This window comes from Ascidiella aspersa, chromosome 6, assembly GCF_963924565.1.
Source record: "Ascidiella aspersa chromosome 6, kaAscAspe10.2, whole genome shotgun sequence".
Classification (NCBI taxonomy): Eukaryota; Metazoa; Chordata; class Ascidiacea; order Phlebobranchia; family Ascidiidae; genus Ascidiella; species Ascidiella aspersa.
Window position 1 is genome coordinate 18,327,808 of NC_139452.1, and position 15,635 is coordinate 18,343,442.

At 33.9% G+C, this 15,635-nt stretch overlaps 1 protein-coding gene and 1 pseudogene across 2 annotated transcripts; both read left to right on the forward strand.

The window, feature by feature from the left end:
* Window positions 1-15,446, forward strand: part of LOC146140594 (uncharacterized) — a 68,345-nt pseudogene extending 52,899 nt beyond the window's left edge.
* On the forward strand, window positions 1,299-11,318 carry LOC146140596 (uncharacterized). Of its 2 annotated transcripts, none has more exons than XM_083391398.1 (5): window positions 1,299-2,600; window positions 4,291-4,402; window positions 7,330-7,445; window positions 9,383-9,457; window positions 10,712-10,853. In XM_083391398.1, exons 1-4 carry the CDS (start codon window positions 1,853-1,855, stop codon window positions 9,430-9,432), a joined length of 1,026 nt encoding a protein of 341 aa, XP_083247524.1. In that variant the 5' UTR covers window positions 1,299-1,852; the 3' UTR covers window positions 9,433-9,457; window positions 10,712-10,853. The 2 variants fall into 2 exon arrangements, with proteins under 2 accessions (XP_083247524.1, XP_083247523.1); XM_083391397.1 differs by having other exon boundaries at window positions 1,304-2,600; window positions 7,330-7,717; window positions 10,712-11,318.
* Window positions 15,447-15,635: the final 189 nt, after the last annotated feature.

Here is a 15,635-nt window from a genome sequence, read left to right on the forward strand (position 1 = left end):
TCCTAAATAATACTACTACATGCTGGTTTGTTTGTCCAGCATTATGTAGATCTAATCTACAAACAATCCTTAGTATAGCGCTTTGGATTTAGTACATACTTTTTATGCATATTTATTTTACTTTCTAAACCAAAATTTAGCAAAAAAATTAAGAATAGTTGATGGTTACTGGTAGCCTGAGAAGGCAATATTTACCTGAATAAAAAACTGATTGAAATTTATTTTAAGTTTAGGTTGTAAGTGACTATATTTGGCAAAGCTTTTAATGAGAGGAAGTATGACCAAGTACACCAATGATATCTCACCTTGGTCAAAGAAAGGATATTTATCAAGATGTTATGAGCAAAGAAGATATAAGTCTACCTAGGAAACATGTTAAGAGTTCACAGGCATAAATGCGAGCATTGCGTTTGTCTTGTTAAGTAAAAGTTAGATAGGCGCTGCTTTTAATACAACTACAAATCATTTTGATGCGCACAAAAAAGTTTTAACTAGAATAATTTGGCTGAAATTTTATTTAAAAAAGATAGCGTTACAATGACAATATCACAATTATTTTAATTGTTGGATATCTCAAAAACTAGAGCCGCTTAAAATACTGAAGACATTTTCAGGCTCAGGAGAAAAATTGAAACAAGGTAGCACATCAAAAGCCTAAAAAAAGTAGTATCAAAGATTTTTTTTAATGTTTTCACTATTATTCGTGCTGTACTAGATTACTAGGGCGATATTGAACTCGATTGATGTTAGGATTTTAGCTGTGGTTTTAAACTAATCAATTTTGCTTGGTTAACTATGGCATTATTGGAATAAAACAACCAAATTTTTTAGGACAAATATTGACTAATATCAAAAAGAAAAAAATATGGTTAAACACATAACTAATTGCTATCTCCTGCTTAGCTAAATATATCTAAATCTGTAAGGTCCTCATGATTCTCCTTCAAATGTTTGTGGAGCTTTAAGGCAACGGAACAGATTAATCTACCTTTATTGTAGCAAACCAGGACCATCACCAGGACTTCATTGTATCACTGTGTTGGTGGTAAAAATGTTTATGTTGTCTTTCTTTGATTGAGTTTTCTTGGTGGTAAAATACTAGAGTGGTATCAATTCCAATTAAATGCCAAATTCGTGTAGGCATTTTAAACAAGGTTTGCAGTCAAATGACTTAACTAAAACTATGCATCATATATATTTATATATATATATATATACACATGTGACAAGGATTCAATAATATGTGATATTTATAATGGCCCCACTCTTGATTTACTCTAAATTTAGTAGCACGATAAGCCCAAATTTATGTATATATGTCTTCATAGACGTTTTTTTAAAGGTGGGTATATTAATTATGAATCAACACTAAACTGCCCTGGTTGCATCATTGATCGACAGATTCGGTGAGTAGTTATGGCTTTCTGTGTACTTGGTCAAAAATTAGCTTCAGAAGGTCTAGATCACAGTTGTAAACACACATGTGGGTGTACATGTTTTAGTGAATAATGATATGTTAGTGTAGATTACTTACAGAATGTAGCAAGCATTGGCGTATGATTATTTCTTGACTCGCTTCTCTCTGAGCCTGTGTAGCTCAGTTGGCATATAGCAACGGTCCCTGTATGACCGGAGGTCGTGAGTTCGAACCTCACTGTAGGCTAGTTGTTTTTCTAGCCTGCCCTGCTTGCATCATTGATCGACAGATTCGGTGAGTCTGCCATGGCTGTTGGTGTACTAACACTAAATAGCTTACCAATTATGTATGTTTTTTATAGTTATGTACCTTTTGCACATCAAATGGCAACAATTTGATTAAGTACTGTTAAATTTAAATAAAGTTCTTGGTTCTATGGGGAATGACTTTTCTGATGAGGAAAGAAATATTCTTTCAAAACCACAACTTCTGTCAAATTCCAACATTATAGGAAGAAGACCACTTTATACTGCATCACATCAATTTCTACCCCCAACAGAAGTCACATCAGTTTTGCCATTTTGTAGTAAGTCACCAAGAAAGTTTACAAAAAAAGGACATAGACGACGTATGATTGATCTTTCCCCCTCAAAAAAAGAAATTGCTAGCACAAGTCAAAAACAAAGACCTCCACTGGAAAACATTGCAGATAAAAAAACTTCTAAAACTTTCAATACATCCAATAATGTTTGTGCAAACAGATGCAATGCTGATAAGTGCAGGTCAATAAAATTAAATGTTGACCACACAATAGATGAGCCACCAGACAAAACAACAAATTTGGATGAGAAATACAATGTATCGTCTTACCCTTGTGCTTCCTCCATGCACACAACTGATCAGAAACTGCCTTTAAATCAATCAATGTGTGACAATAATGATTTAAAAATAAAACATGAGGATGAAGATAAGCAGCAAGATAGAGTAACTTCCTTAAAGGATGAAACTGAATCCGATTTTCTTAAAACTTTTAAGATTCTTCGCACAAGTTTTAAAGAGAAGATACCTAGAGACAATAAACCATTTGCTAACTTTTCAAATGATGAAGATGATTTGATAGTATTGACAAAAACAGATGATAATTTATGCCTATCTGATTGTAATATAAAACATGTCGTAAGAAGTAAGTTGTTACTTGATTAAATAATATATTCAATAGTAGGGATGCTCAAAGTAGAATATCGAGGCCTGTCGCCGCGGCGACCAATTTATAGTGCTTGCTTTAAATGTAACCTGGTAGTGCAGTGTCAGCGCTTTTTCGGGCGACCAATTACCGCGTATCGCGATAACGTTCGTCTAATAATTAAGTGTCAGTCAAGCGTTATTGGGAGAGCGGCTAACGTTTAATGTCTGGTGTGGAGTTCGCAAATTTCCTAAATGCGTTAAGTTGGAAAAGTAACATAGTGTTGCAAAACATGCTGGCCGTCCACAAAATGCGCTATGGGGTTACTTAAGGTCAACTTTAGGCCAATATTCAGGGAAGTTATGCAGTTATGCACAACGTAATTGTCAAGAATTCGTTATGTCAATAATAACTTTGTATTCTTTACAGTACATCATTTGACTGCATAACAGATCATGTTAGTCAAAAAAGAAGCAATAAGACTTAACAATGCTTTCAAAATCAGGACCGAATTGCTTAAGACTTCTCTGTGCAGTGTTGCATTTGCTCACTTTTGGAAAAAATATAAGTTTTGGACACAACCTGGACTGTTTTTTTATTATAATGTACTTGTTAGAAAATTGTTTGGACAATTTATTGCTGTGATTGTGGGCCCTGTAGGGTAGATTAAGATTAATCCCTTCCCCAAGCAAAATCGAGGATAAATAATTTAATAAAAATATACTAGGATTCGCTATTCTGGATTCGTTATTCTAGATTCGAAACCTATTATTCTAGAATACCTTGGGATTGTACTTTGAACATCCCTAATTATGACGCTAGATTACTTTCTGGTAGAGTAAAACTCATGTTTAAAAGCATTTGATAAAGCCTAATGTTAAAAAACTTAAAGACTAATTCTCCTTGTGTAGAAATTTCTCCTCTCCTTCTGAAACTGCTGTACTTTTGGCAACTGCTTTTCTAGAAAATAACGCCCTTGAATTTGGAAAGTTTGGCGCCTATGACTACAAGGCTAAATTTAAACCAAGCACTATACGTGTCACCGCAGCGACAGGCCTTTATCTAAACTTGCCACTTACGTATGTACAATTAGATATAACCATGACGTTAAAACATGTATCGGTTCCAATTACCAGAAATGAACGACAAGATTGGATATGAATCCCATTTGGATTTAAATCCAAGGATTCAATATTCTAGTTCTAGTTTGAACATCCCTAGTCATAATAAAGCGGTAATTAAAATAACTGGCTAAGTGTTTAGGCCAGAAATCTTCAACCTACAGGCAAATGTGAATCCTTCGGCCAACAAACTGTTTGACAGGCCATTTACAATGTTTTTAAAGTAGTTTAACTAAGAAAATTCATCTTTTAACAAATTGTTTTCTACAGTATTTTTGCAATCTGAAGAATTTTTTTCAGACAAAATGTATGTTGAAACTAAATAACAATTTCTTAAAATAAAATGCTTTAAAACTTTTCAACAACCAAATGCCATTTAAAGCTTATTATGTTCCTCAAACCTGCATCTTTTTAAAGATTGCTGACCCTGTTTTTTCCTACATATATGTATTGTTTTAAAATTCCTCAAAACTGCATCAATCGTTTGGTCGTTGGAAACAAATACATAGAAATTAACGATATTCATAAAAATGTTTTTTTCCATCAGATATGGCATTTTTTGTCAACAGGTATTGTTGCAAATGAAGTGTCGTCAACTAACCATCATTCCTTAAAACATCTCACCATACATCATGTTGTTAGAAGGATGAATAATTTATACCATATGGACTTTTCAGACAGGTATAAGTATATATTTTTATTCTTTATCTCTGGTAACATAAGATTGGGTTGATGATTTAAACTTGGAAAAGTAGAATTTGTTTGAATTAGAATTTAGCACAGTTCCTTGCAACTGGTGTGCTGTGCCACAAAAAATGACATTTTGTGACCCATTTAACCTTTTATTTTGCTATTTTTAGATATTTTTTGTTGGGAGTTCTGCCAAAAATTTTTAATGTTATTAGAAGAGATGTTCAAAGTTGAATCCCAAGGGATTTTAGAATATTAGGTTTAGAAACCAGAATAACGAATCCAGAATAGCGATTCCTAGTATATATATATATATATATATATAATTTTTTTTTCTTTTAAATTTTTACCATTTTAAGCAATCTGCCATTTGAAGTGTTTGTGTAAACTGTAATGCAATATAAAGACAAAACATGAAACATAATATACAAATAGTAATGCGTAACCAATATAGTATGTTACTTTTGCAACTTATTGCATTGAAGGAAATTGTGAACTCTGCACCTGCCATTACATGTTAGTCGCTTGCCCAATAATGCTTGATTAATACTTAATTGTTAGGCAAAGTTTATCGCGAGACGCAAAATAATTGGTCGTCTGTACAAAACGATGATGAAATCGAATCTATAACCAAAAAAGTTACCACAGTACTCCGTCTGAACATAATATCCCCCAAAGTATTGTTTTTGGAGGTCCGTTTGGAAAAACACACTTTTTTTTTATTCGAGCAACATACAGACAAAATTTGTAAAATTAGTTTGATTGAGTTCATACGGAAAAAAAGTGCCCAAATGAATTTAACTAAGGTTTACATATGGATAAAAAGTGCCCAAATTAGTTTGCTTTGAGCTATGTGCGAAAAAATTTACCCAAATTATTGTTATACAAGCATTGTTTTTGGGTGTAGGTGTTTTTATTTTCTATTTTAGTAGAAGAAATATCTCGTGTTACCCAGGTTGAATGGAGTGTACAGTTTAATTCTAGCTGGTAAGAACTATTCGCGTTGTCCCATTGATTTAGATTAATTACCGCTGCAATAAGCACTATAATTTATAAAATATGAATTTTGCGTTGGTAAATAATGAAGCAAGTTTCCATCATGTTGCTGGCTTTTCACTAAAAAAAAATAATCTCATCACTATTGCATATTACTAGGTCGATTATTTTTTTACCTAAAAATTAGAAATTTTTACTTAACAAATTAAAATTCTATTAGAAATACACTGATTTAAACAAGTTTTTTGTAGAGGTTTATGCAAAACTCATACATATGCTAAGTTTGATATTTTTGTTAAATTTCTTAACTACAATTTCAAAAAGCTGACTCTTGGTTGTTTGAATTTTTTAAACGATTTATGTGCATTTTTAATCAATTTTGACTAGAAATAATTTTGACAGATTTTAACCTAACATGAAAATTTTGACAAAATTAAGTCAAAAAATAACTGCCCTACATATTATATTGCAAAATGTTCATGTAAATCCCTTTCTGTTTTAACTAGCGTGTAATCAACAATCAACATGTAATGTTACAGTTAGCTTAATATCTTTGTCAAAAGGCTAAATAATGCGAAAATATTTTTTCTATTGGCATAACATTTTCACAAAGCGCTACCCATTTGGTAAATGTTGTTGTTTTTTTGATTTCATGGTGAACGGAAAACATTTAGTCTAAATTGTAAAATAGAAAGGCACTTGTTGCCATGTGGTTTGCCGCTGACAATGAAACAAACAGCTTTTAACACTAGTTCTTGGAAGCGCTGCATACTGCTAGCACGGAGTGCTGGCTACTGCTAAAAAAATATATTACTTTTTGTGCGCCAATTTTTATGTTTACATGTTACGCTTGGTGTTAATTCTACATTGAAATGAAATTCAGTTCGTGTTTTTGTGATTGGCAAGTTTTTGAGCTACTAATTTTTAATAGTCCTCGGTGTCTAGGCCCATTTAAATTATATTGGCATCTTTCATGACCGCTTTTGGCTTAGTTTGTCGGAACAAGGTGGTACAAATGACGGGGATCTAAGTTGTGTATAGGGGTTAGACACCTGGCTTTGGCTTGCGGTACCTGCTAATTTGTTTTGCACTTAGTGCAAATCTTTCTTTTGTTCTAATTTGTAGATATATTTTAGCTCAAAGTCTGTGTTGAGCAACTAATGTTATGTGTTGTGGAAACATATTTTTGGAAACTATAACAGCCCTACAATTTTTGCTGAAATAGATGAAAGTTATTCCACTTTTCTAAAATTTTTATCTTAAATTTTTTAACCTTTACTCTGTGACAACAAACACGATGTGTCTGTTTTTCTGTAGGTGCGGCTCAACAATATCTTTACACTATTGCCATATTGAGTACATAATGGTTTTCTCTTCCTGCATACTTTTTATGCGTTATAATGCAGCCTTAGTGCTATCTGTCATACACAAAACATTATGATCAAGGCAAAAAATAATCTTGATGAATGGCAGTATATCTGGCATAAGCAATATGTGTTTTTTGTTTAAACATAAGTTTCCAAAATAAAAATATTTGTCTGCCTTTGGCAATCACTTTTAGAGAATTTCCATGGCGCAAATCAAAGACAAGATGCTATGTTGAATGGCAAGTAAGCAGTAATTAGGTAATCTTCGTCGCTTCAAGTTAATCTATGTGCGTATATTAACAGACTAAAAAAATTCCAAAAAAATGTCTTTTTTGGAGCCTATTTGGGCACGTTTATAACTTGGGCACTTTAGCGTAAATTTTTAGGCACCTGCGTACAAGGTAAAAAATAAGAGGGACCACTGGATGTAGGTGGTTCCCAAGTGAACAAAGGTTGTAGAGAACTCATTCATAGAAAACATTAAAAAAATCACATATTGGAAGTGTTTTGATATACAGTAGAAAGCATGGGAAATTGGAAGTATATTGTTTACAGATTTGATTTGATATGTCAATACTTTGATGAAGCCAAACAGAGCTGTTCAAAACTAGGACAAGCACAGGAGGTACGGCCTGGAATCAAGTCACATGACCTGGCAACTTTAAATCCTGGTGAATGGCTGAATGATGTCATCATAAACAATTACTTAATGCTGCTCACAACAGAGCAACCGAATTCTTGTTTGGTTAGCAGCTTTTTTTATGAGGAACTACGTCGCAAAAAAGAACCCCTTTTACCAATTGACTGGCACAACAAAAAATGGATGTTAATTCCAGTATGTTTATGTTCACACTGGAGCCTACTCTGTGTGTCAATTACCAGTCATACCATTGATATTTACAATTCGCTTGAATCCAAACAATCTGAAGTGGAATGTGCAAGTGTAAGTTGACACATATTTTAAAAAGTAATATCACCAGGCAGAATCTTGCCAGCCTTCTGGTGACGAGCATTTTTGGGCTAAATTATTCGGGTTTTTTATCGCGCACTAAACTTAAATGATGTGTTCGCCTAAGAAATCTATCAACCTTGCCATGTTTAGACGATAAACAAGACTGTTAACAAGTAAATGAACTAGCCAAAAGTTGCGCCGTAGTTGCCAAATTTTTGTGACATAAAGCATTACATAAGGGGTATACTGAAGTACAGTGGGGACTGGATGTGCACATGTCTGCTTTTCTAACTCCAACACTTACATAGATACGCTGTTTTGGGGTGAACTCTGGTGCACACATGTAGCTCAAAATCTGATCAAAAATCGAGAAAAAAAATATTAAAATTGGGACAATTTTTTTTTTTTTGTTGAATGATATTTATAATCCAAGTTATTAGAAATTGTTTTTTGAAATTAGAGTCACACAGTGAAGTGCAACATACAATAGTATGGATCGTACCTTTTGGAAAATAAATATTCTTGAGAGACACAACCATAGCGAAAGGAGGCAGGATTTCAAAAAAATGTTTTTGCGCTTACATAATTAAAACAGTCAAAAATATAGCCTTAGGTGGAGAAGCATGGCTTGGTACATCCTTGATATGCTCGTGGGAATGTTATACCTGTCTATTTAATGTCATACCTGTCTATTTAATCTATATGCGTAATACTGGCTTTTCCCTGCTAAACAACGTGCTTCGTACTTTAGTAACTTTTTTTTAGAATGGCACAAAAAAATTAATTATTGCCAATTTTAGTGCATAATGTTCCTACATATAAAGCATTTTGAAAATATATTTGATTGAATATGTATAGAACAAGCACAAGTTCTTTTTGGAAAATCGATATTTCAAAAAAAAATTAAAAAATAATTTTTCATTTAAAAAAAACAACTTTTTTTTGGCCAATTTCTTCGGTTTTCTGTCGGATTCTTCAATCGACATAGTCGCCAAGTCGCCAGCTTTCCATTCTGAATATCACCTTCTTAATATTAAAAAAAAAATCTTACTAGACTTAGGTGGCAATATTTTTAGTGGATACTTTTTAAGTGTTGTAGAAGCATTTGGCTTCAGTCGCAAATTAAGAAACTGGACACTTTTAATTTAATTTTCAACTTATTTTTAACCTAAATTTGATAATAGTAAAAGGTAAAATGTTTTTGTGACCACAAATCCTACAAGAGTCAACCTAATGTGATCATAGGCGCCAAACTTTCAAAATTCCAAGGTGTTTTCTTTCTAAATCAGTAAAAATGCTTAATTATCAGTATGACTAACAAAACACTAACTGGAAACAAACAGCACTTCTACATATTTTCTTTGAAACAATGCGTTGTGTCTCATAGATAGCAAAATATGCACTCTTAACGATAAAGGGCGGCATATAGTGGCTATCTACTCTCTTTGTTAAAAAGATGGTCTAGCAGACCTTGCCAAGGCACCCTACATAAAATATAAATATTTTGCAACCTTACTAGTATTTAAGTGTTTTGCTGTGATGTCACAATAAACAAAATTAAAAGAGCACATGTCAACTGTACACATTGTAAAAAACATTTAAAAAATATTAATAAAGCTTAAATTTGTCTATTTTAACAACTTTTTTTTATTACAGATTATTTTATCCTACCTCGAGATGAAGTGTCATCATTTGCATTGTCATAAAACTTGGAGCCTAATGCGTAGACCGGTAAATATTTTACTTAATAGAAAATCATCAAGCGTTTTATGAAAACAGTTTAATGACCCATGACCTAGCACAAGATTCTGATTTATTGCAGCCTTAACATATTTACATGTTTTCATTTGAACCTATGGGTAATATGAATTTGAGACCCTTGTATTACATGGAAATGCTTTTAAAACTTTTAAGCAAAACATTTATTATTTTACTTTTTAACTAACACCTAGTTATTGCCCTAATGTTATATTTACATTTACTGAACACATCCGACAAAGTGACATGAACTGGCATAACCAGGGCTGGGGAGCTGAAGACCGGAGCTCCGAAGTCAAGCATTTTTAATAGAACGGGAGCAATGTTTAGTAGGTTTGAAGAGGCGGACCTGGACCTAGAGCCATTTTATAACATTTGTAGAGTTGAGGTAATGAATTTTATGTCTGCTCCAGCTCCAGTGTGAGGTAGCCTATAGCAATTTTAAAAATCTCCTTGCCCTGGTTCAAATTGATGAAAATTATACAGCATTGTTTTTACAGCAACAAAAATTTCACAAACAAACATCATTGTAGCTATTTTACACCAAGAACAAAAAGCCGCCTAATATATCTTTATTTTGATGTTTCTTGTTTATTTTTTTTTTTAATTTCAAATGCTTTGTTACATGGTATTTCACATGTATGACTATTTTCATTTGTAGTCAGCTTATTGCGAAAGAATTTTAAATAGCTGCAATAAAAACTATTAAACTGTTTAGGGTGGCAAATGAATTACATTTAGCCCATGCGTAAAAAATGCCCCTACATGGAGACATGGATATGTGTTGGATGGCTTCAGGTTCACATTATAATGAAATGACACTGATACATAATTGTTTTTAAACAACACAATTGTGGAATGCAGTTCAACTTACCCTGTTTTTTATTTCATTTTTTATACTTACCCTGTTTTTTATTCATTTTTTTTTTTTATAATTTTTTATATTCAGAGGGGTTAGGCTAATGTTAAATATTTAAACAATTTTGCACTTGTTTAGTTTTTTGTTTCATGAATGTTTTGCTCTGATCAGAATATTTTACTGAGAGGATATTCACATTACCCCCAAATAAAAACATGAATGAATATTGTTAACATTTATCACAAACCCTCTGTCTAACCAGGAACTTTTCCGAAAGAATTTTTCTTTGACAGAATTTTTTTATATTTATGGGTAGACATACAGAAACATTCCCATTTATTGTCTTAACTGCAGTATGTTATTTGCAGGATCTTCCAGTACAGATAAACGCCTACGACTGTGGTGTGTACGTTTGCATGTTTGCGCGTCAAATACTCTTTCAGCTTTCTAGCAACTTTAAACCAAAACAAGTCACTGAATATCGCAACTGGCTGAAATGTGAACTGCTTAACAACAAGTTAATGCGATGACATCATATTCAAATAAATTTATATTTCTGTATCCTTATATGTTGCAATTGATATATGGTAGGCGTGTCTTGCTTTGGTTAAAAAAATATTTTTGTGATACCTGTACTACTAATATGAACTAATCAATGATCATACAAGCACCGCTTTACCAGAACTATTACATTTTCATTTCAGTGTTGTATTATCCAATCAATCAGTCACATTTTGTTCTTTAGTTAGAAGGAAAACCCAATGCTATCTAAGTTGTATAAGTTAGTTGACAAATTTTCTGTTAAAATAGTATTGTTAAGTAGTTTAATATAATTTTAATTTTTAATGTATTTTTGGTGATACTGTAACTTAACTTCATTTGTAGTAAAGAGTTTTTTATTAGTTCAACTCTTATGTTTTTTATTCTGTGGTTAATGTTTTGCTTCACTTTTGTGAATAAATCATATCAACTTGAGGGTGATAAGACTTTTGATGATTGTTGAAGTGAATTGTAGCATATTTGCTATACTCGCCCCAAATCATAAATACAACAAAGTCAATAAACATATTTTTTGTTAAAAAATTATTTTGTTGAGAGGTTGCATAAGTCGTTATTGATTTATTGAATCGTGGTAAATGCAGCTCTGAGACACGTCACTGCTTTTTACCTTGAATCCGTGGAAAGAAGTTTACTTTCAATATCCCATCCGTTTAGTTAATCTATCAAGGAAAAACAAATTAAATTGAACCAAAACCGACTGATACAACACTAAAAGTGCTTTTGGAATGTAGGCTACCATTTGGAAATAAATTGCTTCATAAAAAATCAAATAAATATTAACAAATGTATGTTAGAACAGGTTTTACTTGTAAAAGGTGCCTGGTCCACCTAAAGTAGCTTTCCACTGGTTGGTTGGGTAGGTAGGGGTGGGTAATTAACAAAACAGTATGCAGCGGTCCGCAACAAACAAATTGGGAGCGGGACTTCGGCCTTTCTCCATGGGGAAAAATGTATTGTAACGTTTGTATTTCCAAAATTGAAAACAAACTACGCTCGTTTCGAATAAAACACTATACAAGGTAACAGTGCACTCAGTAGTCGGCAATATGCATTATGTTATTCCCTACATCAGGGGTGTCCAACCTTTTAGCTCTTGGCGGCCGCATTGACAGTCTTATTTTCCTCACGGCCGCAAGTTAAATTTTTTTAGGGGTGACTCAAAAACTTGTCAAATCGTAACGGCATAACATAATTAATCTTAAAAAGATGTTTTGTTGTCTAACGAACTCGTGGAAAAAATATGGAGCCTAAATGCAGTTTGATCGCGCGAAGCGCGAAAAAAAATGCGTTTATTAGGTTTGGATTTGGCAAAACTTTCAATTTAATCGAAATGGGCACACAAGCATTTATGTAAGAATTGGATTTTATTAGTAATGCGGCGCAATATGCCATGATATAAATAACACTTTTTATATTAACGGATTTACTTCAAAGGGACTAAAATACAATAAAACAGATAGAAGAAGTTCGCGCGAAGCGCGAAAAAAGTGTGTTTGCATTGAAATTTGTACATTTGAAATTTGGCATTTTTTTTTCTATACTGGCATTTGTTTTAAATTTCGTGCAAGTTTTTATTACATTGCCAAAAATAAAAAAACAAACTAAAAATATATGTCCAATATTTTTGAATACGGTTTCCGTTTGTCCGCAACCCATTTGTCAGCATTCCACTGTTCAACCGTAAAAAGAAGACAGCCTCAAAACGTAAACGAAGCGGACGTAGAAATGTCATTCGCGCGAAGCGCGAAAATTTTTACGCAATTACTATAGTTAAAATAATCAAAAAGTATTTGTAATGGACTCGTGTCTAGTTTGTCCAAAGAGGCCGCGGGCCGGATGAATTACATTAGCGAGACGATCCGGTCCGCGGGCCGTAGGTTGCCTACCCCTGTCATACACTGATTTCTTTGTGCATCAATCAATCAATGAAATCAAGTGTTTTTTAGCGCACATAAGAATTCTGTTCACTGAGAATGTAGCGAAGAGCCTAGCTCACTGATTTAACTGCAGTCCCTTAAGTCGTGAAAAATTCTAATCTGCATTTATCATATCAACCATTAACGCATGCCAGCACGGTCACGGCCGCCAACATATGATTATTAAAATACGTGTATTATATTAAAATATATTATATTAATCGTTGTCTAACATCATATTGTATGCACTTTCGTTTCGATTAGTCAGTCATATTTTAAGGTTGTCTAACATACATTCACTATAGGAATTTACATGACCATTTGTATAAATTGAACTTAATTAATGACGTAGTTGCCTTGAAAAAAACTAAGGCATGTAGGTAACAGAACAAATAATTTGCATACAACAATAATTGTGTGAAGATTTAAATACACTTGTGCAAAGTACTTTGCGCTACTGCAATTAATATATCTGACGATTCAACACATAGTTTTGTAGTGACACTTTGTCACATTGTTGTTTACCACAGAGAATATTGGTTTTATCGCTGTGGAAAATTTTCAGTAAAAATCTATTGCCTAAATTTCTTGCAATCGCCTTTCAATGTTTGCGTTATCTTTGCAGCAAATGTGCAACGTACATTTTTGACACCAATTTTATGCGTCAGAGCAGTTTTTGGAATAACGTATATCCGTTTTAGCATATGTTTTCAAAACGTTTTCCCCGGTCGCGTGAAATTTATTGGTTGTCATTTGACTGAAGTCAGAAGCCGTTTTGCAATAGCGTTTTGACGTAAAAATTGTATGTTTCGCGTCAGAAATAAGTGTGAAAGAAGGTTTGAGTTAACGCCCTTTTGTCACGTGATATTTTGTTAAGTATTGTAAGACTTAATGACGTAAATCCTTCTTTTGTTCACAGAAATTTTCTAACTGATTTTCGTCTATAAATAGCGTGCTCATAACAATACAGAATGCCCAATACGCAGACAACAAATTCGGGTGGTTGTTTTCTGAGCTAAGGCTTTATACGAAGCAGAAGATGAACAATTCAATTTGAATGCAGCATCTACATTGTAGTCGTGAGATTGATACACCAAGGCACAAAAGACAATTAAATGAGTACTCATTATCAACCACATCTACAGTTTCATAATGAAATGCAGTTTTGTGGTCAGCTTAACATAAATGATTAAGTCCTAATATGCATACATTATTTCACAAGGTTATGTCATTACCAGGAAAAATTCAAATTTTTATGGGGTATTCCAGCATTTCTTTTAAATATGTCCAATATTCTGGGGTAAACCAGCATTTCTTAAAGAATACCAGCAGTTTCTTAAAGAAAAGGTAAAGAATCGCTGATATAGGTCAAAAGACAGCATCAAACCGAAAGTAGAAAGATGAATCGCGCCAAGCACGAACATTTTTTGCACGTACGTATAGTTAAAATAGTCAAAAAGTATTTGAAATGGACGGGGTTATGTTGTCAAAGAGGCGACAAATCCGGTCCGCGGGCCGTCGGTTGGCGAGCCCTGCTTTTAAACATTTTACCGCGTATAAAATGGTAAAACGCAACAGCAACCAACAACTTTACATAAGAAAGCAAATTGTTACGCCAGAAGTTACTACTTTGCGGAAAACTACTACAAGTTCGCAATAGGAATGTTGCCATTTAATTAGCTTAAATGTCACCACAAGGTGCTGTTTGTTTCTTATTTTATGTGAACTGTTTACAAAATTTTGCGAAAAGTACTTTTATGTAGCGCCCCCTTATGTGTGTTCAGGGCCCCCCAACCCTTGTAACTCCCCAACGCCCACAAGGGGGTGGTACCGCCCACGTTGGGAACCTCTGCCCTACATGATAGTGTAGTGACGGATTCCACTACAGACACTCGAGGAGTGCACATCTAAATGGACAAGGCGAGTACGAGCAATGCGCAAGCGACAGTAAAAAGCGCAGGGAGTGCGCTGAAAAGGCCAAACTGTCTAAGTTTTAAATCTGATAGAATGCTTCAAAGAGACGAGTTATGGCAGTTATTGAAAGACACCGATTTCCCTATAAAGAAAGTTCTTGGAATTGCAGAGATGAAAGGGACGCAGGTGGATGTGACCTGCACAAGTAGACAAAACGTCTTAGAATTACAACGTAAGCTGGTCGAAATTATATCCTACATTAAAAATGTTCGTCTTTATGAAAGTGACCTAATTAACGTGGAAATTGGCTGGATTGCAATACCGTTTCAACATGACGTAATAGCAGAAACATTGAGTGAACATTATGGAAAAAATGATACACAAAAAGACAAGGATCTGGAATGCGTATATAGCCACTATGAAAGACAGATTTGTCGGAAAACCCAATTCCGAGCTACATACGAGTCAATAGCTTCGAGTTTTACGTAACCAACAATTTACATGCAAGTATTGTGGTGACGCTGGACACAAGCAAGCGAATTGCCTCAAAAGGAAAAATGATTTTCCGGAATTACAAAGAAATAATGGCGGAAGAGTGGAGAACGAATCTAGGCTAAACCTTATCAGAACCAGTTTACCTGCGCCGCTCCAGATTGAGCAACCAGCCACTGATAAGAATTTGCCAAGCAACGAAAGAAGCGGGGAGAGATAAGGCAAACAAGCAGGATACCCAAAGCAACATTAAAAGTACCGGCCACATGGTTTTCACCGGGCCCTCCTAACATTGAAAATAAGGGTAAACCGATTATATGTAGTTTGAATCCTAAAAAGAGATGTTGTGGTAGTCCCGAAATGCTACCAAACAGCAAATCACAAAGCATGTGTGAAACGCCGATCTCGC

Coding starts and splice junctions, on each gene's coding strand:
- LOC146140596 (XM_083391397.1), top strand. CDS start 1,853: ATGGGGAATGACTTTTCTGATGAGGAAAGAAATATTCTTTCAAAACCA. Junction 2,601..4,290: donor TATAAAACATGTCGTAAGAA/GTAAGTTGTTAC, acceptor TTTTGTCAACAG/GTATTGTTGCAAATGAAGTG. Junction 9,458..10,711: donor GGAGCCTAATGCGTAGACCG/GTAAATATTTTA, acceptor TGTTATTTGCAG/GATCTTCCAGTACAGATAAA.